At 48.7% G+C, this 25,823-nt stretch overlaps 2 protein-coding genes across 2 annotated transcripts; both read left to right on the top strand.

Annotated features, from left to right (window-relative positions):
• Positions 1-2,559: 2,559 nt before the first annotated feature.
• Znf445 (zinc finger protein 445) lies at positions 2,560-11,681 on the top strand. The gene is made up of 6 exons (XM_051140146.1): positions 2,560-3,125; positions 6,010-6,178; positions 6,466-6,524; positions 6,767-6,893; positions 8,654-8,764; positions 9,423-11,681. Exons 1-6 carry the CDS (start codon positions 2,694-2,696, stop codon positions 11,468-11,470), a joined length of 2,946 nt encoding a protein of 981 aa, XP_050996103.1. The 5' UTR covers positions 2,560-2,693; the 3' UTR covers positions 11,471-11,681.
• An 11,680-nt stretch (positions 11,682-23,361) lies between these two features.
• Positions 23,362-23,831, top strand: LOC127184093 (uncharacterized protein C3orf86-like). The gene has a single exon (XM_051140329.1). It carries the CDS (start codon positions 23,413-23,415, stop codon positions 23,803-23,805), a length of 393 nt encoding a protein of 130 aa, XP_050996286.1. The 5' UTR covers positions 23,362-23,412; the 3' UTR covers positions 23,806-23,831.
• Positions 23,832-25,823: the final 1,992 nt, after the last annotated feature.

Genomic DNA, 25,823 nt, shown 5'->3' with positions numbered 1-25,823 from the left:
GGCTTCTAGTATCTAGGAAGTAGTACTTTTTAAGCATTTTGTGATGTTGGAGTTGTTTGACAGTAAAATAATAAAAAGAAGGAAATAACCTGATGAGTGTTGGGGGTGGGGGAATCCCCACTTAGCTTTTGCTGACTCCATTTTGTGAGCTTCACTTCACTGCTCCCCAGTAGGGCTGACCAGACAACAACTCCAAAAAGTCCATTGTTCTAATTAACTAAGTTTTGGAAAGCTGTGTTATAGAAACTTTGAAACTGATGCCACTTGTTCTGCCCTGGTGTGATGCAATTGTGATTTTTTTTGGCTTTGTTAGCCCTAACCATGAAGAAGCCACTCTTCCAGGTGGAGAATTTCACTGACGTACCTGCTGGCTGGAGCTCATCGAAGTCCACCTGTTTCTGCTTCTTGAGTGTGTCACCACCCTGGCCGTACATCTTACTTTTATATGAGTGTATATGTGTGCGTGTGGCAGTGACCGTGTAGGGATCAGAAGACATTGTGAATGTCCTTTTTGTTGTTGTTCGGTTTTTCGAGATAGGGTCTCTCTGTGTAGCCTTGGCTGTCCTGGACTCGCTTTGTCGACCAGGCTGGCCTCGAACTCAGAGATCCGCCTGCCTCTGCCTGCCGAGTGCTGGGATTAAAAGCGTGTGACACCATGTCCAGCTTTTGTGAGTGTCTCTTGCTGCTGTGTTGGTTCCAGTAATTGAACTGAAGTTCAACTGAAGGGCAGCCTTGACACCAGACTTTACCAGTGGGCATCCTGTAGGCCTTTCCTGCTTGATTCACTTTCCTATGAAGTTCTGGTCACTTCCAAGCATAGGCATACCATTAAGGCTTTGACAATGGGCTTGAGAGATGGCTCAGGGGTTAAGAACACTGACTGCTCTTCCGGAGGCCCTGAGTTCAGTTCCTAGCAACCATATGGTGTCTCACAACCATCTATAATGAGATCTGAGGAGCTCTTCTGGCCTGCTGGTGTACATAATAATAAATACATAAATCTTTAAAAAAAAAAAAAAAAAGACCTTGACAAGATTCTTTTTAGTTTTATTTTAGTGTGTAAATGTTTTGTCTCCATGTGTGTCTATACATCAGCTGTGCCTGGTGCCTTTGAAAGCCAGAGGAGGGTGTCAGATCCCATAGGGCTGGGGTTATGGACAGTTACGAGCTGCCAGGCAGGAACAGAGAATTGAATGGGGTTCTCTGGATGGAGCAGACAGTGCTCTTAACCACCGAGCCACTTCTCCAGTCCCTAACAGCTTGACCTGTTTTTGAAGTACTTTGCCATTTGCAGTTTTGGAATGTTCCTCTATCTGGTATTTTCTTGTGCTTAAATAAGGTTGGTGTCTCCTTGCTACTGGCATTTGTCAAATTTCACTAATTTTATCTTTTGGCTTTTTGAGACAGGGTTTCTCTGTGTAGCCTTGGCTGTCCTGGACTCACTTTGTAGACCAGGCTGGCCTCGAACTCAGAGATCTGCCGCCTCTGCCTCCCGAGTGCTGGGATTACAGGCGTGTGCCACCGCTAGGCTGACTTCTTATGTGGGTTGTGGGCATGGAACTCAGGTTGCCGTGAGGCAGGTGCTGTTACCTCCTAAGCTAGCTGCTCCTGACCTGCTTGAGTCTGGCATTCTGTCTGTCACTGATTTCCTCTGTCCACTGCTGGGATTAAAGGCGTGTGCCACCACCACCTGGGTCTGCCTCCTTAATCTATATGTCTGTTTTCCATCAATCCACATTGACTTGACTTCTGAAGCTATCTGTGTAGCTGTAAGTCTTGAAATCAAGTAGACTGCGCTTACAAGATGGTTAAGCAGTTGTAAAGGCACTTGAGCTTAGTCCTAACCCACAGGCTCAGAAAGAATAGACGCCAGTAAGTTGACCCCTGACCTCTGCGTGCATGTTGTGACACCTAAACATCAAGACACACAAACAAAAATGTAATCAACTCACGTGTGCCTGTGTCTTTCACTTTAGTGTTCAAAGTATTCTTTAGCTTATCCCCTTTGCCTTTCTATATAAATTGTATTGTTGTCTTTACGTAGCTCTTTTCCTGCCAAGCATCTTTTCTCTTTTCTTCCTGTGGTTCCGGGGACTTGTATGTGCAGTTGGTCTACCACTGAGTCACATCCCCAGCTTCTTCCCTCCCTCACTTCCTTCCTCCCTCCCTCCGTCCGTCCCTCCCTCCCTCCCTCTCATCGTCTTGATATTTTGGTGGGAAGTACAGTAAACATCAATGTGGTGAGAATTGATAGCTTTCATGCTGTGTCTCCCAATACATGAACGTAGTGAGCTGTGTCTACTTCCTTGGCCTTTGTTATCAGCTGCTTGTGTTTTCTAGCCCTATGCATGTCTTCGTGCATTCAGGGACACTTTGCTAGCTTACCACCCTAGGTCTCAGTCTCTCTGCGCCTGTGCTCCTGCACACGTCTCTCACACATCCCAGTGATAACCAGCTGCCGGACAGCACTCCATCCTGTGCGGTGGACACTGTTTATAAAACACAGAAATACTGTGAGAATGTGTTTTCTTTTTAGTCGCAGGTGTAGGCATGTTGGTCGTTTCCTCTCTTCCCAGTGACTTCTGATGATCAGCAAACGACACTGTGCAGTGCTGAGAAGATACTCCCAGGACAGAGCCGTGACTCAGTGAGAGCAGCAGACTCTGCGCTCATCTGGGTGACTCTGGGCAGGAATGATGCTTCCGCGTAGGTGGTACCCTGCCCGCCCAGCTCAGGCTGCAAGTGAACAAAGGCACCTTCGTAAGGTAAAGAAGGAAGAGGAGGAGGAGGATGGCGGCTATATTCCAGTGCAGACTGCCAGGCCACAGACACTTAACCGCCCTGGCCAGGAGCTGTTCCGCCAACTCTTCAGGCAGCTTCGCTACCACGAGTCTTCTGGGCCCCTAGAAACCCTGAGGCGACTTGAGGAGCTCTGCCGCTGGTGGATGAGGCCAGATGTTCTTTCCAAAGCCCAGATGCTGGAGCTGCTGGTGCTGGAGCAGTTCCTGAGCATCCTGCCGGGGGAGCTCCGCACGTGGGTGCAGCTCCACGGCCCTGAGAGCGGCTTGGAGGTTGTGGCCCTGCTGGAAGAGCTGCAGAGGGATCTTGATGGAGCACCACTGATGGTAGGTGGCTCACAGTCCGTCCTGCTGCCTTTCTGTGAGTGAGCTGGTCCTTTGAACTGTGCGCTTGAGAAATGTAGGGGCTCTCCCCTTGGGAATTCTCTAGATACTTGACCATCTGAACACTGGACTCTGATCATGCCCCCTTTAGCAAGGTCCTCTTTCCACTTTATACGTGAAGAATGCAGTGAGCAGGCATTGATTAGTCATAGAATTCGCTTATGGATGCAGTGGTTTCTGTCCATCTCCCCATATGATCTGATTCTGCTTGATGCTGACCGTGGCCTTGTAGAGTGGTAGGAGCAGGAGGGAGCTGAAGGGCCAGGTTCCTGAGCACTGCATGGAAGAGCACCAGGGGCAGTGTGGGAGCACCATGCTGCCTTCTCAGAGGGTTTGAACACGGTGTGGGAGCACCTTGGCCGGGGAAGTTGGAAGACCTCGATTTTCAGCTTTGTTCTACAGCTGCAGCTTTACTAGGCTTAGAGACACTGTGTCGGCCTCTTCCCAGGGAAGACCTCTCAGATACAGTCTGTGCGCCAGTTGAAAGTCTTTATTTCAGCTGGCTGGTGACTACGTCTGGGTATTGGGGACCCAAGTATAGTCCCAAGCCTTCCTTAGGCTTTGTATTTAAGCAAGAAAACCACATCCTGGCTGGAAAATCCTCAGAGTATCTTTTTCAAAGCTGTAAGCTAAGCAGATAATTACGAAAGCCAAAATATGCAACTAGCAAAAATGGTGGTTTGCTCATTTTTGCAAAGAGCCTATGTAGTCATAGTCAGTGTTCTAGTTCTGTGAGGAGACACCTTATCCAAGGCAGCGTTATAAAGGCAAGTACTTAATTGGAGGCTTGTTTACAATTTCAGAAGTTTACTTCATTAACACCCTGGCCATGTGAGCAGGTGCTGGAGCAGTAGCTGAGAGCTATAACCTTGATCATCGGCAGAGAGAGGCCCTGCCTACTGTGCGCTTTTGAAACCTCAGAGCCCACCCCCAGCCGCACACCTCCTCTAACAAGGCCACATCTCCTAGTCCTTTTTATCCTTTCAAACGGTGTCATGCCCTGGAGACTAAACATTTAATTATGTGGGCCTATACCCTTGACTTGTGTCTCTTTATGGAATTGTTTTAGTTACTGGCACTTTGCTCAGTAAGACAAGTCTTATCTGAGGTACTAAAATGGAGTCACCATAGTTAACCTTTCAGGAGCTGAGTTTATTGAGAAAGAAAGGCAAAACGGATGTAATTATGAGGGTTTGTTCAGTAACTGTTTGAATGCTTTGACATGTATCAAGTCCTGACTCAGTATAGAGAAACAGGAAAAAAAAAATATCAGCCTGGTCTACAAAGTGAGTCCAGGACAGCTAAGGCTGCACAGAAACCCTGTCTAAAACACACACACACACACACACACACACACACACACACACACAGAAGGGGGGGAGGGAACTGAGTGTGTCCCAGCTAAGGCTGCACAGAAACCCTGTCTAAAACACACACACACACACACACACAGAGAGAGAGAAGGGGGGGAGGGAACTGAGTGTGTCCCAGGCCTGTCAATAGAGTGGTGTCGGGCTGTTTTCTGCATTTTTATTCCTTTTGGACACAGGAAACTGTTCCTTTGCCTTTTGAGGTTTTATTTTTGTTTGTTTGTCTTTTATTTTTGAGACAGGGTTTCTCTGCCTGGCTCTCCTGGTACTCACTTTGTAGACCAGTCTGGCCTTGAACCTACAGAGATCCACCTACTTCCCAAGTGCGGGGGCTAAATGTGCATGCCATCACATCTGGCATCTTTTGAGTTTTTTCAAAAAGCATTTACCATTTTTTATGCTTTCAACATTTATTTATATAAAACAGCCTATATGCTTAATTACTAATATTTCTGGTTTATTCCTCAAATTTATTACAAAAATTAAATTGAGTAACATTTGCTCAGTCTGTCGGTGGTAAGCAGTAATAAATCAACATAAGTAATGCATATTAAAGAAAAAAATTGTCTTTTTAAAAATATAAAAATATATTTATCATTTTTTACCAAAACAATAGGATATTCACAGGGACTGATAGTAATTTATTAAATGACATAAGATAGAACATTTACAAGAGGGTGTCTTAGTTATGGCTTGGGGTTAGATGTAAAGGTTCAGTCTGTGGTAGCCTAGTGGCTTCAGTCAAAGGCTTGCATGCGCCTCTGAGCTCACTACCTGCAGTCCTGTGTACTCCCTCTACATCCAGGGCTGAGCTGCCTGTGGCCCCAGGGCCCTGCCCTCCCTCCTGCCCTCCCTCCTGCCCTCGGCTGGATGAACAGAGGAGGAAAGTTCTCTTTTGCTTTGTTTCTTGCTGACCCTTCAGGTTAATATTGTCTCTCTAGTGGTGATGCTGTCCTGTCAGGTTTACAGTTTGAAAGCCAGCTTCCCTGAGGCCATTGCACACTTCACTATGCTTTTCCCTGAGGCTATTGCACACTTCAGTGTGCTTTCCCTGAGGCCATTGCTCACGTCAGCCTGCTTTCCCTGAGGCCATTGCTCACATCAGCGTGCTCATCTGGATCCACTGTGAACTGTTGTTCGTTTTGCTTCCTTTCATTTCTCACCTTTAGACCAGGAGTCCACTAGTGTAGACGCGGAAGGTTTCACTGGGGCATGAGAGGGTTGCTACGACTGACTTGCCAGGTGCGTTCTATGTGAGGTGGGAGCCTGTCCACTCTCCTCGGTAGAGAGGCCAAGGCATGAAAGCTGCTCCATCGCCTTCCTCTCTGGGTCCCTTCTGCCAGGAAGTGATTAAAGGACCTGGTCGCCCACCTCTTTACAGATCAGCCATGTAGCATTCTCCAAGTTTGCTTTCTCATTCCTGTGGGAATGTTCTTATAACATTTTCTTCTTGCTAGGACCCAAGCCTTGCTCAGAATCCAGATGTGCATTGGATAGGCACCGGGGCTCTGCAGCCTGCACAGACATGGTCCCCTGCTTCACGTCTCAAGAACAGCTCTGCTCTGGACGACCACGAGCAGCCTCCACATGGACTAGAAGTTTGTGACGTCCTGGCTGAGCAAGCTGGTACTCCCTGCCTCATCCCTAGCTCTGTGACATGCCTCCTGTGTTACCATCTGTTCTCTCATAAGCACCTTTTGTGGCCTAGCTCCATGTTGTCTTGATGGCTCCTGTGATTTATGTCTGGTGGCTTCTATTCCACTCTTTCTTTCCTGGTCCCCACAGACACTGCGGACATAGTGTGAATCGTGAATAGCAGTCTGCCTCCTTGTAGGTCCAGAAGTTCTCTAGGAGAGTAGGCCTCACGGGTGTCCAGAGCTGGGTGCCTCTCTCATGCCTCTTCTCTCCTTCAGGCTCCCCCGCTGCCTCAGTGCCTGCCTGTTTCCAGACAGAAGAGGGCACAGGCTACCAGGTAACAGCCTTGGGGGCGCAGTGTAGGCGGGCCCGAGGGCTTTGGGTCTTCCCTGGTGTCTGACGCACTGCTGCCTTAGTGCATAGTGCACCTCTCTTCGCCCTGGCTTGTCACAGTTCCCTGCAGGGTGATGGTCTTTTACCTTTGTCAAATGTTTCCAGTGTCAACTCCGTCAGGCCCGTGACCCTCCTGACAGCTAAGGGCTGTGGATTAGCTCCATGTCAGTGTTTTGCTGTTTTCAGGAAGCTTTGACTTTCCACGATGTGGAGGTGACCTTCTCTCAGGAAGAGTGGGGGTGTCTGGACTCGTCTCAGCGCAATGTTTACCGGGATGTCATGCTGGAGAACTACAGGAATGTCGCTTCTGTGGGTGAGTCTTCAGCATCCCTGGCTGCCTCCACTTTTGCCTTTTTCTTTTTTTACTCTTAAAAAAATACTCATTTGAGCCGGGCGTGGTGGTGCGCGCCTTTAATCCCAGCACTTGGGAGGCAGAGGCAGGCCTACAAAGTGAGTCCAGGACAGACAAGGCTACACAGAGAAACCCTGTCTCAAAAAACCATAAAAACAAAAACAAAAACAAAACTCATTTGTGTGCATGGATTGGATGCATGTAGGTGCTTGTATGATACGGCTCATGTGTCAGAGAAGAGCAGGCGAGAGTGGTCTCTGCGCTGCCATGTAGAGCCTACGAATCAAACTCCGGCTAGGCTTGGCTGTAGGTGCCTTGACCTACTGAGCCATGTTCACCGGCCCTTGTTTTTTAAATGTGTAGAAAGGGGCCTTGCCTTAGATTTTGGCTTTGTAACCACCAACCGTATTACTTAATCTGTCACTAGCCTCTCCCTCTTGAATCATAGAGATGGTGATGTCTGTCATGTGGGTTATTGAAAAGACTAAGGCTGCCTCAAGGTCTACGTTGTTAGACATTCATCTAACAACAACAACAATATAAATATTCTTCATATATATATATATATGAGTCAGAACACACTGTAGATGGCTGTCAGCCACCATGTGGGTGCTGGGAATTGAACTCAGGTCCTCTGTAAGAGCAGTCAATGCTCTTAACCACCGAGCCATCTCTGCAGCCCACATACTGATATTTCTAATTGATATAGCCAGTTGAGTAGTCATGCTTCTTACCTCTGACGAGTATCGATTATTGTTATTGATGTTTTAGATATTTTACTTTAAGTGTATGGGCATTTTGCCTACATATATGTCTGTGCACTGTGTTAAAGGATTATTAATATTTAATATTGAATTATTGTTTTAGTGAAGTTAGTGGTTACTCCTTTAACCAGCTTTATATCCAAATAACCACACAGAGAGATCAGGATGTATTTAATTAGCCTACAGCACAATGCTGGGCAGTAATTACTCCATCCTAAACCTCCGTGCTAGTATAGTTTCTTTCCATTCAGATTTCCCACATTGTACTTGCTTTCAAATCATCTCCTAGGCCAGGTGTATTTCTCCTGATGTTTCCCAGTCTCTCCTCATGGCCCATCCTCTCCTCCTTCTCTTTCTCCTCCCACTCACTCAACCAGAGTGCCCCACCCTAGTCTCTGTTAGTGCTCAGCATTGACTAGTTTGTTTTTATTGACAGTACAGAGAACAAATGAGACATGTTACACAAACTTGAAACTGGAGATACTTAGAATAAACATCACAATGCAGGGTCTGGACTGATCCTGAGAGTAGGATGGAGAAATCAGCATTTGAATGAACAAGGGTGAACTGTACACAGTCCACAAGGACATTGTGCCAACATAGACTAGAATGTTTGTGGAGGTCAGAAAAAGGCAGCCGATGCCTTGGACCTTGAGTCACAGATGGCTGTGAGCTGGCATGTGGGAACCGAGCCAGATCCTTTGGAGGAATAGCCAGGATTCCGATGATGAAACAGCAGTGAGGGTCACTATGACATGAGGAACTGTGTAAAGAACTGCAGTGTTAGGAAGCTTGAGAGCCGCTGGCTTAGGCCTGTCAGGAATGGCTGTGCAGCCCTCCCTGTTCCAGCCTCCCCAGTTGTCCTTTTGGCCTTCTCTGTTCTCTACCAGGACGTTAGGTCCTAGGGAGCAGGTCTGTGTGGCCTGTCTTTCACATTCCAGTCCTTCTTTTCTGCAGGGAGGTCACCTCCCAAACCTGCTCTCATCTCCTGGCTGGAAGCAAGGAAGCCGTGGGGCGTGAATGTCTGCACAGTCCGGCTTAAGAGGGACTCAGATGCTACCCTGGAAGGTGAGCTCTATGAAACCCACCTCGTCCTGCCCTCTTACATTTGCTCTTTGTCCTTAGCTCCGGGCCCCTCCCTCCTGCTTGGCCTATGTAGGCCATTTCTTTCCAGCCTTGCCCCGCCCTGCCGTCTTATGTCAGTCCCTGCTCATCATAGGCCTGTCCTCTTCTCCACGCAGTTGCTGTGCTCCTGTGTGCCTGAGCTAACCTGCATTACCTGTATCCATCCAGCTTAGTCTTTGGGGCTTCCATTCCATTCTGTTCTTTTTCACTGTTTGATTCTCTTTCCTATGATGAGCTTGGTACACCTGCTCTTTCAGCCAGTCCCTCCTTGGAGCGCCATGCTTTGAGTGTGGTGCTCCTGTGCCATGGTTTTTTCCTCTGCTGTCTTGCTATGAATATTCTTCCTTAGCTCTTTTCCCTGCACCATATAGATTCAGTTTCCGTGTCCCTCTACTGTTGTATCTGGGCCTTGTTTTTCCCTTTCCTGTCACGTGGACACTCTTTGTTGACTTTGTCTTATCCTTGACTGTTTTGTAAAAAGGTAATGACAGTCTGGCAAGATTCTTGCTACCAAGAATTTTATTTTGTAGTTCATCGTTGCCTTTTCCAGTTTCAAACATGGAGGGAAAGTACATTTGTGTGTGTGTTTGCTTTATTCCAGAAGGTGCACTCCAAATTAAGCCAAGCAAGTTCATCTTGAAACGGGACCCTTCAGAATCCACAGAGACCTTTGCTGTGCCGTCAGTGTGTCTCAAGACAAGTGTTTCTGAGGGAACAGGGCTCAAAGAATCTTTTGAACAGAAGCTCTGTGGAGGCCCTGTACAAGTGAGAGAGATGAAGGAAGGAACCGACATTAGTCACAGGCCAGGAGGAGAACCTGGGGTACTGGAGAGCAGTAATGCTCTTGATGTAAGACATGTTAAGTATGTGAGTGTGCCTAGGAAAATGCTGGCCTTTAAACATGGCCATGACAGAAGCTTCAGAAAAAGATCACACCATTATAACAAGACATACGGGGAAGGGCTCAGAGACATAGTTGAGGGGCTTGGTGTATATGAGAGTGCTGGACTGAAAGAGAGTGGAAAGGACACATATGGGAAGGCCTTCAGTCAGAGCTCCCATCTTGACTGTCGTCAGATGTATTATAGTCAGGAGAAACTGTTTAAATGCAGAGTGTGTGAGAAAGCCTTCAGGTGGCGCTCAAACTGTGTGCGCCATGAGAAAATTCACACCGGAGTGAAGCCGTATAAATGTAGTTTTTGTCAGAAAGCTTTCCAGCGTCGGTCAGCCTACCGTCTGCACGAGAAAACCCACACTAAACAGAAAGTGGAATCCAGGCAGTTCAGAGGAGGCTTCCCCTGCACGCCGGATCGCAGCCAGTGCGGGACAGAGCAGGGCAAGGACTGCAGCCAGTGCGGGAAGGACTTCTGCTGTAAGTCCTACACTCGCGAACACCAAAGGCTTCACACGCAGGAGAAGCCTCACAGATGCACCAGGTGTAAGAAAGCCTTTCGGTGGAAGTCAAACTTATCTCGTCATAAGAGAATGCACCATAAACAAGACTTCTGTAAACAAGAGAAATATCGAGAAGACTTAAAGCAGAATCACAGTCAGTCTCAGGTTCTCTCTACTGTGGAGAAAACTTTTCCATGTCAGAACTGTGGGAAAACTTTTACACAAAAGAAATCACTCATTGAGCACCAGAGGATTCACACAGGGCAGAAACCATACCAGTGTAGTGCTTGCGGGAAAGCATTTACCTATAGATCTTCTTATATTCTGCATATGAAGCATCATGCTACGAAAAGAAAACCTGCAGGTGGCCTAAAAAGTCAAGACACAGCGTTTGACATTCCGCAGAGCGGTCACGACACAGACGAGCTGAACAAATGTAAATACTGTAGCAGAACCTTCCGCAACCTGTCGTTCCTTCTCATTCATCAGAGAGTTCACACTAGGGAGAAGCCCTATAAGTGCAGGGAGTGTGGGAAAGCCTTCCGATGGAGTTCCAATCTCTCTCGACATGAGAGGGGACACTCTTTGTCCTGGCGGTACACATATCATGAAAGGAAAGAGACTTCAAATTTAGAGTCAAAAACCCTCAGTCGTCAGAAACCCTTTTGGTGTGGAGAATGTGGGAAATCCTTCACACGCAAAAGAAGTCTTTTAGACCATGAGGGGGTACACACTGGAGAGAGACGCTTCAAGTGCAACTTGTGTGAAAAATCTTTTGATAGAAACTATCGTCTTGTTAATCACCAGAGGACGCATGCTACAGAGAGAGCTTTTCAATCTCAGTGGCACCACACAGATTTTGTTGGGATCCATGCCCATTCTGTTGACCAGAGAAGAAACAGCAGAACACTGCAGTCTGAATGGAGCCTGCATTCGGACAGGCCTGGCTTATCTAACTCTCGCAATTTAAGATTAAATATTCAGGAATTAAAACTAAGTGGAAAGCAGCCCCGTAGAGCATGTGAGAAGCCTTCTGACAAGAGCCCCAGCTTCGTTGTGCACCAGAGTGCACCCGCTAATGGACACTACCACAGATGCAGCGTTTGTGGCAAAACATTTAGCAAACATTCACAGCTCATTAGCCACAAAAGATTTCACACTAGAGAGAGGCCCTTCAAATGCAAAATGTGTGGGAAGACCTTCAGGTGGTCTTCTAATCTGGCTCGTCATATGAAGAACCATGTTAGAGATTAGCCTGGGGTCCCTGGTGACAGTGGGGGTGGGGGTGGTCCTGGTTACATTTCTAGAGAACCTTAGTGGTAGGCACTGGGAAGAACTTTGCGAAGGCCCAGGCCTTTCTGGTTTGGGGCTTCTTGGTGTAGAATTTTAACGATTTAGAAACTCAGTGACTCCTCAGTCTACCTGCTGAACAGTGGTGCTGGACAAGAGCACTTCCCTGGAGTCCACAGAGGGTCAGGCCCAGGTCTAGCCCAGGGCTGGGACAGCCAGATCTCCTTGGATAGCGTGTTGTTTGTGACGGAAAAGCACGTCTCCGCAGGATGGTAGGCTGTGTCTGCTGGGAAGAGGCCGTTTGGCTCCGCAGTTCTTCTTTAGGTTTGCCTCTTGTGTTGACTTTAAAAGCAACAGCACCAAGAACATGTCTCCTGGGGAGCTCTGGCTGGGCCTTCAGCTCACTTTGTTTTGACAAGTGAAAAGGACAGTGTGTTGGGTTCCACTGCTTGATCTAGGCAGGCAGCCTTAAGGCATCATTTCTGCTGTGAGCACCCTGCCGCTGCTCCCGCCCCACCCCCCACCCCCATGTGCCAGTGATCTCTATAGTCACTGAGTTAGATCATATTCTGGTAGGTGTTGAGGACAAAGTAAACCAGAGTAGAGTGACAGAAAATCTGGGGAGATGTGGATTGTAATTTTAAACAGGCTGCCCAGGAAGTACTGCTGAAAGAATGAAAACTAAACTGGTGCCAGGTGTTGGAGGGCAGTGGCGTTCCTAGGAGTTCTAGAACATCTAGGACTACGTAGGAAAACATCTCAAGAAAACAAACTAATTGACTGAAAAGCTAAAGGGAGTTGGGTGGGGGTGAGCCATGCTGATGTATTGGGAAAGGACACAAGGCAGAGGAGATATGATCTTGTGTGGTGACGTTAGCGGGTAGTGTAGAGTCCCTTGGGTGGAGTAGAGTGAGCTGTCTGGCCACAGTCTCTACAGAGGCGTTACACAGTAGTAGTTCGCAGTCAGGGTTACCCTGAGGCCTTGCTGCACTCCCCTCTGCTTCCATCTCCTTTGAGGCCCAGCCCTTAACTGCTGGGGTCACAGGCTCCCAGTGGTGCTCGTTACTGCAGAGGCACATGGGAAAGCTGGGCTTGGGGCTTTTGCTGACAGATTTTGCGAAACAAACAAAAAAACACTGCTTCTCCAAGCTGGGAAAATGAGTCTGTACTCAGTGTTTGGGTTGCTGTTGCCTGGGTGCAGTTCTCAGTGCCCACATGGCTGGCTGCTCACAGCCACCTGTAGTCTGGGGATTCCGTGCTGACTTGACTTGCACCAGACATGCAAGCAGAGCACTCAGTAAGAAGTGCCGTTAGAAATCTGCATTTTAAAATTGCCTCTCTGGAGGAGAGCTCTAAGTCAGACAGGCCTCAGGTCAAGACTTGGTGAGAGGGCCGGGCGTGGTGGCGCACGCCTTTAATCCCAGCACTTGGGAGGCAGAGGCAGGTGGATCGCTGTGAGTTCGAGGGCAGCCTGGTCTACAAAGTGAGTCTAGGACAGCCAAAGCTATCACAGAGAAACCTTGTCTCGGAAAAACCAAAAAACAAAACAAAACAAAACAAAAAAAAGACTTGGTGAGAGTCACACTCAGAAGTCCACAGCTGCTAGGTAGGCGCCACGCAGCGCTGGCCGACAGCCTCTGGTCATCTTAGCAACTGTGTCCATCATAAACTTGAGCTTGGCCTGGAAAGCACAGGCTTCTTTGAGCACGGCCTTTCTCTGCACTGCCTGAGGAACTGAGGTGGGAATGAGGACAGGCCCATGGAGGAGTGGGTGTCAGGTGGCCTCTTGGTCTCCTGGTCAGTGTGGTAAGTCCCATCCTTACTGAACTGTCAGACCACAGTGTGCAGCCGCTGTGTGGACTATGTTCCTGACCTCTAACCAATGTTACCTGGGTCAGTGTGCTGAACCCTGAGTTGTCAACTCACTGCAGCAGTGCTGAGCTGGTGGGATGGGCAGAGCCCTGCTTCCTTGCACAGGACTGCAGGGATGCATGGTGGTCCATGCCCGTAGCTCTCGTGTGGGAGCGGTGTGCCGAAGCAAGAGGCACCCGCAGCAGCAGCAGCACCATGACCAAACAGTGACTGTGGAAGAGCTATGTACTCCAGCCGCACTGAGCTGCGCAAACTGTATATAGTACACCGTGTGTAAAGTTTAAGCTTAGTAGAGGTGGTCACATCACTTCTGCTGGTTTGGGCTTCATTGTATCTGAACGGGTGTAACGGGCCTCGCGGTGGGGGGAGCAGTAATGAAATGCATGTATGGCCTTGGGACTGGTGCCATGTAAGCATTCCTCATGTATGATAGTGTTTTGCACAACTTTCTGTTGATTCAAAAGGCATGAAATGAGTGTAAAGTTATGAAATGAGATGACGTGTGCTAAGCACGGTTCCGTGTTCTCTGGGTATGCGGCGCTGGTAAAATCAGAATGGATACACGGGGCTTCACTTGCTCTTCTAAGAACTGATGCAGGTGCATCCTAAGGTTACAATTTAACAGGATACTGTGTTGGGTTCTTTCAACTGTTAAAATATATCAGAAATTTAAAAATTAAGCATGGCCTTTGATGTCTATGTAATTATACAGAAGTCCCTGCCCTGCCGCCCACCTGCAGTGCTGCTACTTAAATGGTTGCTGCTGTTGTGTGGCCAGCTGGCCCAGGCACTGCCTACCTCAGGGGCAGCTGGGCACTTTAGGTGAGGCCCAAGGCCAAGGCTGCTAGGCCAAGTTCCTGGTCTCTCCATGGGGTGTCACAGCTTTGCTTTGGAGAATGAAACTGCAGGTCTCAGACAGCAGTGGAGACTTGGAAGCTCCACACGTCTGTGACCTATGATCATACCAAGTGTTAAAGCTCTCTCTCTTTTTTTTTTAAAGCTAAGAAAGTTTCTGCTTTTATTGAGAATTTATATGTGGGCTGGGTGTGGTGGGGCACGCCTTTAATCCCAGCACTCAAGAAGCAGAGGCAGGTGGATCTCTGAGTTCCAGGTCAGCCAAGGCTACACAGAGAAACCCTGTCTCAAAAAAAAAAAAAAATGCATTAAATAAACAACCATTTTCACAAAACACACAGTGCTCTGCTAGAGAAGATTGTAACAGGGATTTGCTTAGTGCCAAGAAAGACTTATCAATACCGAATAAATACTAAACAACATTCTTGAGCCAATGTTGAGCCCCAACAAGTTTTTTCCAGTCTTGCCATATGTAAGTTGCGCCATGTTTGAGCTGTTGTGCCAAGCACAGCAGTGGAAACAGGCGGATGGCCAGAACCGCTGGCAGGCAGGCCTGGTGGTGCGTCAACGGGGGTCGGCACAGAGCTAGCAGCGGTGGTGGAGCAGTGCTATCATCGCTGCCTGGCCACTGGGCCTCTAGCGGTGGTTCCTGCCAGAATAAATGGAGTCTCAGAGGTCCTCGTGGGGGAATGGCAGACAAGAGAGCACAAGTCCCCGCAGCAAGCAGCAAGCCTTTATAAACCCTAGGACAAGGGGCAGGGGTTTTGAGGGTGAGCGTGTCTGAGTTGCTAGGGCTAAGGGTGGCAGGATACTTAATCTACACACAGTGGTCCAGTAGCTCATTTACACGCAGTGACGGGGTCCTGTCACAGAGAAAACGGGACTTAATTATCCTGTGTGAGGGGATGACTTCTAGGCACAAAGGTAATTTGCTGGAGGCTAGGATCTCAGCACAGAGTTGGCTACTGCAGGAATTTGCTGTGCTTGCCGGTCCAAGTTCCTTAGGAGGAAAAGTAGGGCATATAATCTTCCCTGAGGGCTATGTGACGCTCCTTACAAAATCTGTGATTGCCAGATCAGGTGGAGTGAGCCCTGCTAAGAACAGACGTCTGCCTTCGTGGACTGAGCATAAAACAGCTCTCTGGAGAAGTCAGACAGACACCCTTATTGCGCACAGTCCCACAGGTCTGTGTCCCCCTCCGCTTCTTAGGTGTGTCTCACTGTTACTGTGGCTGACCCGGAACTCACCCTGTACATCATTTTGGCTTCAAACTCACAGAGATCTGTCTCTGCCTCAAGAGCGCTGGAAAAAGGTGTGTCCCAGCACACCTGGCTCCTCTCAAGTTCTCAGCATTCTTATCTGCTAAATTTGTTAAGCAGCTGCAGTGTGACAAATGCGATGTGCCAGTTTGAAGAAAACCAGGGTGTTCTGTGTCTCCTCAGCACCATCTCCAAATTAGGAGATCTCCATTCGTCTTGCCGAAAAATAGTCAAAATAGAAGACACACACACACACAAAGATACGGGCAATTCTGACGATGACAGGGGACTTGGGACAGTGATGCTTGTTAGCCATCCCACCTTCCTGATAGATGGAACAAATGAGTATTTATGTGCCAGGTACCACATCCCAGTTAATACTAACACTGCTAAAAGTGCCAGAACTGTTAGCCAGGGAATAGTGAAAAGCCAAGAACCATACCAATTATTTAAAAGCTTGGAACTGCATATAAAGAGAAAAAGAATGCCACGGTGTATTGAGGGCAGGAACTGCTTTATCATCTCAAGACCAGGAGAGTTGTGAAGCTGTCTGTCCCCACATTTGAAGTAAGAATGCTGACCAAGTCCTTTGCCTTGCATCTGGGCAAGCTGGTAAGGAAGTCCAGGCTCTGCCCCCATGGCACCTTGGGGAGGAGGGAAGTTTCACCTGTGTAGACCCTGGGTTTTGTTAGTACACTGGGGCCTTCATTCTGTGGAGTCACTTTCTGGTCTTGTTGCTCAGGCTAACCCTGACTCGCAGTGCCTGCTTAGCTCTTCCCAGAAAGCGTCAGCTGAGAATGGTGAGCACTTTTGTACGTCAGGGTGCAGTGCCTTTGGTCTACAGATCTCAGCTGGCTTGGGTGGTGGTATTTGGTCTGAGGGGAAAACCACAATCATTCTAGAGTTAGACTGGCAGAGAGGGCCTGTAGAGATGAACTCAGGTCTGTGAAGGGGTGCTGTTGTGTGATTGTAGGGCCTTCAGACCCACGGTTTTGTGGAAGGGTGACAGTATGAAGCAGGTATCCTTGGGGAAGGAGATAATTCGTGTGAGATTGGGTTGCAAATGTTGGTCAGTCCTCCCCCCCCCAAAAAAAGAACTATGTGAAGGCATGTATTCACAACCTACGTCCGCTATCCCTTTCACTCTTAAACCAGGGAAATGGAGAGGTGGTCAGTTGAAGCGTTTGCTTGGAGAGGGCCTGAGTTAGGATCCTGGCGCCCAAGTCAGGTGACTCACACAACCTGTAACTAACTCCAGTTCCCTGTTCTGGCCTCTCTGGGCCCCTGTGCTTGATCATGTGTACATATTCATGTACATTAAAAAAAAAAAGGCTTCAACAACAACCAAATTCATATCTCGATGGATCACGAAGTGTGACTGAACAGGTCCAATATATTCCCATAATTGCATCATATGGGCAAACTTTCCTGACAAATCCAGGGAACATTTAGGAATGGATGTTGCAGAATATTTTTGATCCCACTGTGTGCCCCAAGATTTTGAACTGTAAAAACCTGTTTCAGTTGTGGAGTGGCTCAGCCCTAGCACACATCTTTAATCCAAAAGCTTTCTATACACAGATTTTTAAGCAAGAAAACCTGCTAGCTCAGAGAGTCAGAGAAAGCTCGCAGCCTGCCTTCATACTAAGCCCATGTCCTAAAGTAAAAAGCCAAAAACTGAAAGCTAAAAACCAAAAAGCTCCAAGCCCCCCAAAACAAAAGCTTGCTAGCTTAGCTGACACACCAAGAAGAAAAGGTCAAAAGCTAAAAGCCAAAGAGCTCTTCTCCATGCCTAAATACCTTTCAACTCATAGTCCCTCCTTCCTGTTTAATAACCCTTGTCATCTGGTTACTTGCTCCGCCTCTTGACCTAGGGTTAACTTTCTAAAATACTCTTGGATTAAAGGTGTGTGCTAGGGTTGAGCCACACCATAGTCACCTGCTTACAATAAACAGATTTTTTGGATTAAAGGTGTGTATGAGGACTGAACCACACCAAATAAGAAACAGGTTTTTACAGTTCATAATCTCTGAGTTCACAGTGGGATAAATTCTGAAATAAATGTACTTTAAGGGTGTAGGAATATGACTCAAGATTGGTGGGGCTCAATGTTAGTCAACACTGGGCAGAATTTAGGCACTGTTGTGCTGTACCCAGATCTTGAGACCCCAAAAAAGACCACCAGGACTCAATACCGGTGCAATGCACACAAGGACCTTTAATTTTTTTTTGACTCCAGCTGGGTTCTGACTGGTCACCAACACCATGGTATCCAGAAAGAGCCCCAAACTCTGAGCTGAGGGTAAACTTATAGGTTCCTATCTCTCCCAGCACCCCAAAGCAGGGGAGTTCTGGCCCCGCAAGCACCTGTTGGTTGAGTAGCATAAGGGGGTCTAATGATGTCCAAAGGTGACAGCTACAGAGGAAGGCACCAACACCGCCCATGGCTTAGCTTTCTTTATTCTCTTTGTTCACTGCCAGGGAAGTGTCTGGTTTCTTATTAACCCTATCTACGATGGGCAGGAAGGAATGTAACCATAAAACTGGGTCTCTTAGCGACTCTATCTCTGGTGGGTGGAAAGGCTGATTCCTCCCTGCAGCTGGCCAGATTATCTCCTGTAGGCCTATTTCTTAACCTTTGCCCCAGGTGACCCTGAAATCCAATTTTATTTCTTCTGGTTTCTCGGCTGCACATTAAAAACTGTTCAGTGTTGTTGAGCTTTTTGTTATAAGTACCTAGATTTCCCCCATGCCCTGTGAATGAGTGAAGTTGCCAGGAGCCAAGAGTTCATGCTTTTCAACAGCAGTGAACAGACTTCTCCATCCTGTCTGGCAGCCTAGAGCTGGGGACTGTGAGCATCTCCTCTAAGCCAGGCGGAGTGCACGCAGACACCCTGAGAATGTCACAACTGCCCCAGAAGGTCTTGTCTCAGCAAAGCACTCTAGAGAAAGGCAGCTGCTCAGACTTGAGAATTTAGATGGCCTTGAAGCTATTCTCAAAACAGGAGGGGGAACCTCTAAGTTAGTGAGAGCTGTGGTGTGATTGGTACATGTACAATCCTTCATTTGCATTCGAAGATACTGTAATTCTGGATCTCATGGCCAAATAAATAACACACCCTGAGGTCACTTAAGACTGTTTCCCAGGGGCTGGAGATATGGCTTAGAGGTTAAGAGCACTGCTTGCTCTTCCAAAGGTCCTGAGTTCAATTCCCAGCAACTACATGGTGGTTCACAACCATCTATAATAAGATCTGGTGCCCTCTTCTGGTGTGTAGGCATACATACAAGCAGAACATTGTATACTAAAATAAGTTAATTTTAAAAAAAGATTGAAAAAAAAACCCTGTTTTCCTACTGTGTGCTGTGTCCGTTTAACCTGCCCTCTTTGGTTTGACTTTGGTTTCTTGAGACGGGGTTTCTCTGTGTAGCTTTGGCGGTCCTCAGAGATCCACCTGCTTCTGCAGCCTCAGTTCTGGGATTAAAGAGGTGCTGGGCTACCACCACTCGGCTTGTTTAAACTGCCTTTAAGTTAAGGTAACAATGTAACAACTAGCTTGATTTGCCTTGGCAATCACCTTTTACAACTAAGCTAGTATACAGCTTTAATTTTAAACTACATAGTCTTCCATGCCTATAACCCAGGGAGCAGTGTATGTATGTCTGTATGTTGTGGTAGTAAGTGCTAACAGGTTGAAAGCAACTTTACGCAATACATACCCGCCGTAAATGCTAGAAACATTATACTGTTATTTTGGATAAGCGAATGTTTGCTTTTTTAGTGTCTCTGAGTCAGTGAAGTCAGTAATGTTTAATCCTGTGTAAAACTCTGTAAAGCATCTCTCATTTTCCCCATGTGGTGCTGTTTGTGCTGCCCAGATAGAGAGAACAAAGCCCTTTCTTAGACACACACACAAGGACAGATTCACAAGACAGCATTCATGCAGCACAAATTCAGACTTTACAATAGACAGATTGTTGGCCTTCCTGCTTTGGATGGAAAGGTGTACACAGCTCTGAGAGGAAGCCTCCTGGGCAGAGGCATTGCAGCTCCCAGGAGGATAGTCCCAGCTGAGCTCAGGAGCCTCAGCCCCAGGTCACTTATTTGCTTCTTCCGTTTAGTGCACACCAGGCAGAAAATCTCATAAAAGTGACTGGGAGGGTCCAGGGTGTAGAAGGATGAATTCCGGGTTGGCTACCTCTGCTCCCAGGAGAGGACAGCGGGGAACTGAGCAGACACTGCCTTTATAAAGAATTTTTTTTAGGGGAGTGGAGCTCTCTAGGGTAGAGACTTCCAGGGTGAGGATTGGTGGGAGCCCAGGGACTGGGGGGTTTTCCTGCTCAGAGATTGGTGGCTTTTTGTTCAGACTTTTAACCTAAAATTGGCATAATCTGTGAAGACTCCTATTGAGGGTCTAGAGATTATGTTTGTGACAGTTACCAGAGACCAGAACGGCTGTTATGACAGTTAAGAGGGGTCTGGGGGAGGGGCCTGACCGCTTTTCCTGCCCTGAATAGTTACAAAGTTTACAAAGGCGAGAAAGCCTCCTCTGCTGCTTGGGCTGGCATGAATGGTGAACACAGAGCACAGACCTGAGATGGAAGACACAGGGCTCCAAAGGAACGGGCTCCCCTCGTTTGACACTGATACATCTGGGGTACTCTGAGGTTATTACTACTTTGTTTAAATTGACACAAAAGACTTTCCCCAAATTGTCTTGTCTGCTAAGTAGAGCAGGCTGAGCTTGCTTTTTGGACTCCCCAAGATGTGTCTGCCTGGCTATGCTCCCCCCCCCCCCGCCCCCTTAGTTACACTAACCACTCTTCCGCCTTATGGCAGGTGATAAAGAGGCTTGAAGGCTTAGCCCTCCCCCACCCCCAGGTCAGAGGGTCTGAGGTGTACCTGGGCTGGGGCAGGGCCTGGACAGATGTGAGCAAGTGGGTAGGGCCTTGTTGTGATGAAGACAAGGGCGTGGGAAGGGTGTGAGGCATGATGGGAGTTACGTGTGTGTGTGTGTGTGTGTGTGTGTGTGTGTGTGTGTGTGTGTGTGTGTGGTCTGTGCTGAGTGTGTACTGACCTGCCATATTCCTGTTCTGAGAGAGAAGCCATGTGATGGACTGCCAAAAAGCAGGAGCTATGGGAAACAAAGGCAATGCCAGGGTTACCTCCAGGCTGGGACAGCGAGGCCCAGGGCAGTGGTGTGTGGTGCCCGGCAGGATGGAATGCTTTACATAACAAAGACCAGGTTGCTAGGAACACCCAGCTTCTAAAGCCGGCTCTACTGTCAAGCTACCTGCAGGTTCCACCACCCCATAACCTTCCAACAAGTGGGCTGCAGACCTTCAACTCCTGCAGGTCAGCCACAAGGCCTGGGAGGGCTGGGTGGGGTGTGTGGGAGGGAGCTCCTTTGCCGTGCACACAGAGCCTCACAGAGAATGCAGGAGTCAGAGTGGGGCTGGTTGGCCTGGGTGATACACCCAATGGAACCCCTTCAAGTTTCTCAAGGCCATAGCTGCTGTATCCATCCTAAAGAAAGCAAAGCACTGCTGCGGGCACCTGCCTCAGGGCAGCGCTCACACTCTCCCTGAGCTTCCTGTTGCTGCTACAACAATCGCTGACCTATTTATCGTTAGCATAGGTCTGGAACTCCTGACCAGGCTCCTGCCTCCACCTCAAAGTGCTGAGTCACAGCTGTGCCACCATGCCTCCCTCACTATATCGACAGCTGTGTCTGTCACAGTGTTAGAGTCACCATCCAAGCACTCTCAGAGGGAGCAATGTTGCAGGGTGAAAATGTTTTATTATGCTTTGGCCAAGATGCTTTCCAGGGAGGAGGCGGAGGAAGTGGCACTCAGTTGCAGCAGGGGGACTCTCTTAAGGTCTCTCATGAGAGAGCAAGCTAAGCGAAGCCTAATACAAAGGGAACTCCTGTGGTTAGCACTTAGCACAAACACCCTGTGGAAAGTTCCTGAAGCCGGTGTCGCTGGCCACTAGGTCCTGGTGACCTAGTTCTCAGGAGGTCTTTGTGCTCTCTTGACTTGAAACGGCTTAACAATGGGAACATCAATTTCACTTCACCTAAGACACACAAATGTCAAGATCATGGAAATAAGAGCAAGAAAAATGAAGAGTGGAGGCCGCCATCTCAGCAGACACATACATTACGCAACTCAGTGAAGGCAGAAATGGAGGCGTCTAACAGCCCCCCCTCTCACGGTTTCTACTTAACCCCTCCCATGTTCACTTTAGCAACAGCAAGTCAAATCATTCTCTTGTCTACACTGTTTGGGAAGCACACTCAGACATAGTATCCCAACCGAAAGTCGACAGCAGCAGGCTGGGACTATACTTGGGTATTTGGGACCCAAGTGGAGCCCGAGTGCTTAGATCAAGGGGCTTCAAAGGCAAAACTACACCCTCTAATGTTGCCTGGCAGCTTCAGGGGAGCGTTTTGCACAAGCAGGCAATTACAGAAGCCGAGATAAATCAGCTGGGACACCCTGACCTCGGTTTCCCACAGGGCTTCCCATTAGGGAGGTCAAGGCCCATAACACAGGAACGCGCGGAAGCCCTCTTGCCAGGTCAGTTACTTAGCTACATGCTCCGAGTGTACAGTCAGTTTTGATGCACCACTGCGCTGATTACACACGAGCACGTCTTAGAACACTTAGCAAAGGCAGTGTGTATGTGTGTGTGTGTGTGTGTGTGTTACTTGGGAGCCTTAAACTCACTGTGTAGTCCAGGCTGGGCCTCGGCTCCTTTGAATCCTGGGAGTACAGGTATGTCCACAGCACTCTGTGTTTGTCTTCTTTCTACACCCTATTTTTCTTTCTTTCTTTCTTTCTTTCTTTTTTTTTGGTTTTTCGAGACAGGGTTTCTCTGTGTAGCCTTGGCCATCCTGGACTCACTTTGTAAACCAGGCTGGCCTCGAACTCACAGCGATCCGCCTGCCTCTGCCTCCCGAGTGCTGGGATTACAGGCGTGCGCCGCCACGCCCGGCCACACCCTATTTTTCAAGCGATAGTCACTTACTCACTATTGCTTCCCTTATGAAATGAACTTAAGCAGTGGTGGCCAGCTTGTTCAAAGAATAAATAGAAATTATTATGTAGAAAATATTAGAAATATAATCATTTACCTCCCATTGAAACTGTTACCATATGTACATAGAGATCTGAACTGGGTCAGGAAAACCGGTAAAACCCTCCGTCATTCTTGGGATTGGCACGCGCTTGCGCAGCAGAGCTCAAATCCTTACATCCAATGCAGTCTCATCTTCTCACACACTTAAGGTCGTCCCTAAAACCTGGTGTGAGACGAATGCTGTGGAGCAGGTGTTAGCCTGCACTGCTCCTGCGTATGCTCAGGGTAGCCATGCATCTTAGGGTTCTACTCCTGTGAGGAAACGCCACGACCAAAAGCAGCTTGGGGGAGGAAAGTGTTAATTTCAGGTTCCACCTCAGGTCACAGACTCTGTCACCTAAGGGAAGTCAGTGTACCTCAGAGTAGAGAACACAGAGGAACACTGCTTACTGGCTTGCTCGGTTTGTTTTCTTTTACACCTCAGAACCCTTCTATGTCATTAATCAAGAAAATAAATCTGAGCATGATGGCACAGGCCTTTAACCCCAGCACTTTGGGGGGCAGATCTGGTCTACACAGTGAGTTCCAGGACAGCTAGGGACACAGAGTGTTCACCCCCTTCCGGCCCCCTGGTCTGTCTGTCTGTCTGTCTGTCTGTCTGTCTCTCTCTCTCTCTCTCACACGCGCGCGCGCACGCGCGCGTGTGTGTGTGAGAGAGAGAGAGAGAGAGAGAGAGAGAGAGAGAGAGAGAGAGAGAGAGAGAGTGAAAGACTACTCAAACATTGAGAGCAGCTTTTACCTGAGCCTCCTCATGCCGTTTTCTCCATTTTAGATATGTCTAGGAGTCAGCCTGAACAGGAGAAGAAGTCTCTAGACTCTTTTGTCTGGGTAAATGAGATCACTGGAGAAGTCACCTTCCCTCCAGGGGAGGAGAGCACACCGGCAGCCTCTGGAGAGAAGCGCCTTGCAAGGTCGGGGTCTCCCCATGGGCGCACGCCCCTCACAGCTGACGCTTACAGTCAGGCTTCCCCGGCGAACCCCAAGGCTGCAGGGAAAGGCCCTGGGGCAAGAAACCCCCTCCTGCCCGACCCGTTCTCACTTGGGGGCGCTCTGCCAGCGCAGTGCCACCTGGGAGTGTCCCCTCCGAGAGCCAGCCAGTCTCCTCCCTGGGCCCTGCCCTGCAAGCTAAGGAACATCCTGACAGGAAACAACCGGTTTTCCTTTTGAGCCAGGGAGTGCCTAGAGGGTCTCTATGAAGCCAGCGGCGCCAACTACACCTGCAGCTCTGTCTTACCCCGAGCGCACAGGTTTTACAGACACCTGCAAACTGCTTTCAGACCCAATACAAACGTTTCTGAGATTTTTACAGACTGCCTCCTCAGCTGTCCTGACACTTTGAGGATGAACACTGCAGTTCTGGTGCTGGAGTTGAATGTGGGACAGAAGCCGGCCTTGGGGTGAGAACGGGCCAGGCTGAGTGGGGCACTCCTGGACACAGGCACTGCCAGGCACTTGGCGTGGAGTTTCAGAGTTCCTTGAAAAGGTGGTCACCTCAGACTCTTTCACTGTTTTCACTATGTGGACCAGGCCACCTGCCAAGTGCTAGGATTCCCAAATTTACAAATGTTTTAATTTAGTGTGCATGGATGTTTTTCTATATGTGTACGTACACACGTACACACACACACACACACACACACACACACACACACACACACACACACCTATGCCTGGTGCTCACAGAGGCGAGTGGAGGTACAGCTATACGCAGCTACTCAGGTGCTCTGAAGAGCAGCTAATGTCCGGGAAGCCATCTCTCCAGCCTTGCCATGCTTTTCTTGAACAAGCCTTCCTGAACCTCTTGAGATGAAGACTAAACAAGAAACAGTGTTGTGAAGACTGGAGAGTGGCTTGGTCCTTGCTCCCTGCTGCTTGCAGATGCCAGCTGTCACTGCTTGCTGCTAGAAGCTAAGTGTCGAAGAGCTTGTCCTACCAGAGAAAAGGAGCCCAGCAAACGTACCGGCTGGCATGCCCGGCAACCTGACGACACCACCGCACCTCTTCCTACTGCCAGGATGGCTTTAGTGGCTACAAATAAACCTGTATAAAGTAGGACAATACCTTCTGAGGGTCAGAGCTATTCTACTCTCTCTGCTGACTCATGAGGAGGTGGTCAGGTGACAACAGTGCCCAGCTAGGAGGAGCTAACAGGGCCACAGGCAGCTCAAGTTATATTGGTCTGTGAAGACGTTAAAGGCTTTGAGGTGATGAGGGATCTGCTGACCTTGACTGGATGCAGCTGTGCTTTACATGGTGACAACTTTTCCAAAGGAAATAAGTAGCGTATGTAGAGACAAAAGGCCAAGCATAAAAGCTGGATTCCATAATAACTGGTCTATGACCATTTGCAGCCCCTAGTGGCCCACAATGCTTTACATAAAAGGCCAGTCTGCTGAGATGAGAGGTTCACCTGTCCCTACAACACAAACTCACAACTTTCTAGGGCTAGCAGGATGGCTCTGCAGGTGAAAGCAGCTGCCACAGTCAGTCTCTCTCTCTCTCTCTCTCTCTCTCTCTCTCTCTCTCTCTCTCTCTCTCTCTCTCTCTCTCACACACACACACACACACACACACACACACACTACAGGAGCTGTAATTCAGTAAATACTGACCCTAACAGGCACAAAGTCCCAAGGTCAATCTCCAGCACTACACTAAAAAACAGGGTGGGGTGTTTATATCACCAGATGCCAGTGTCATTCTGCCTGCAGTAAGGTGGGCAGGAAGCAATTCTCAGGGTGCAGGTGGTGTGGGCAAGCAGGGTCCCTGCAGGAGGCGGGACCTCACTCTCAGTGTGGTGGGCCCAGGCTGTGCACCTAGGGCTTGATCCCACTGGGGCAGGTCTGTCCTTGATGCCATCAAGTGACCTCAACAGTGAGGTGCTGAGCAGCATAGGCTGTCTCCCCCTCCACTGTGCTTCCAGCTCCCCTATAGAGTAAGCCAGCACCACAGGGCCTGCCCTGCCCCCAGAGAAGACCCTCTGGCTGGTGTGCACTCAGTCCTCAGCACAGGAGTGAACTGGCCCTGCCCTTCATTTCACCCACTTCTCAGAGTGTTCCCGTCTCTCCTGAGCGCAGAGGCTGCTTAGGGATAGGGGCCTTTAAGGGGTGGGGGAAGGAAGAGGGCTCTGCAGCCATGCTGGGAACAGCCTGGAGCTGAGAGCCTGGCCCAGTGTGTGTGGGGTC

Source organism: Acomys russatus, chromosome 32 (genome assembly GCF_903995435.1).
Source record: "Acomys russatus chromosome 32, mAcoRus1.1, whole genome shotgun sequence".
NCBI lineage: Eukaryota > Metazoa > Chordata > Mammalia > Rodentia > Muridae > Acomys > Acomys russatus.
This window is presented reverse-complemented; position numbering and strand designations above follow the sequence as displayed.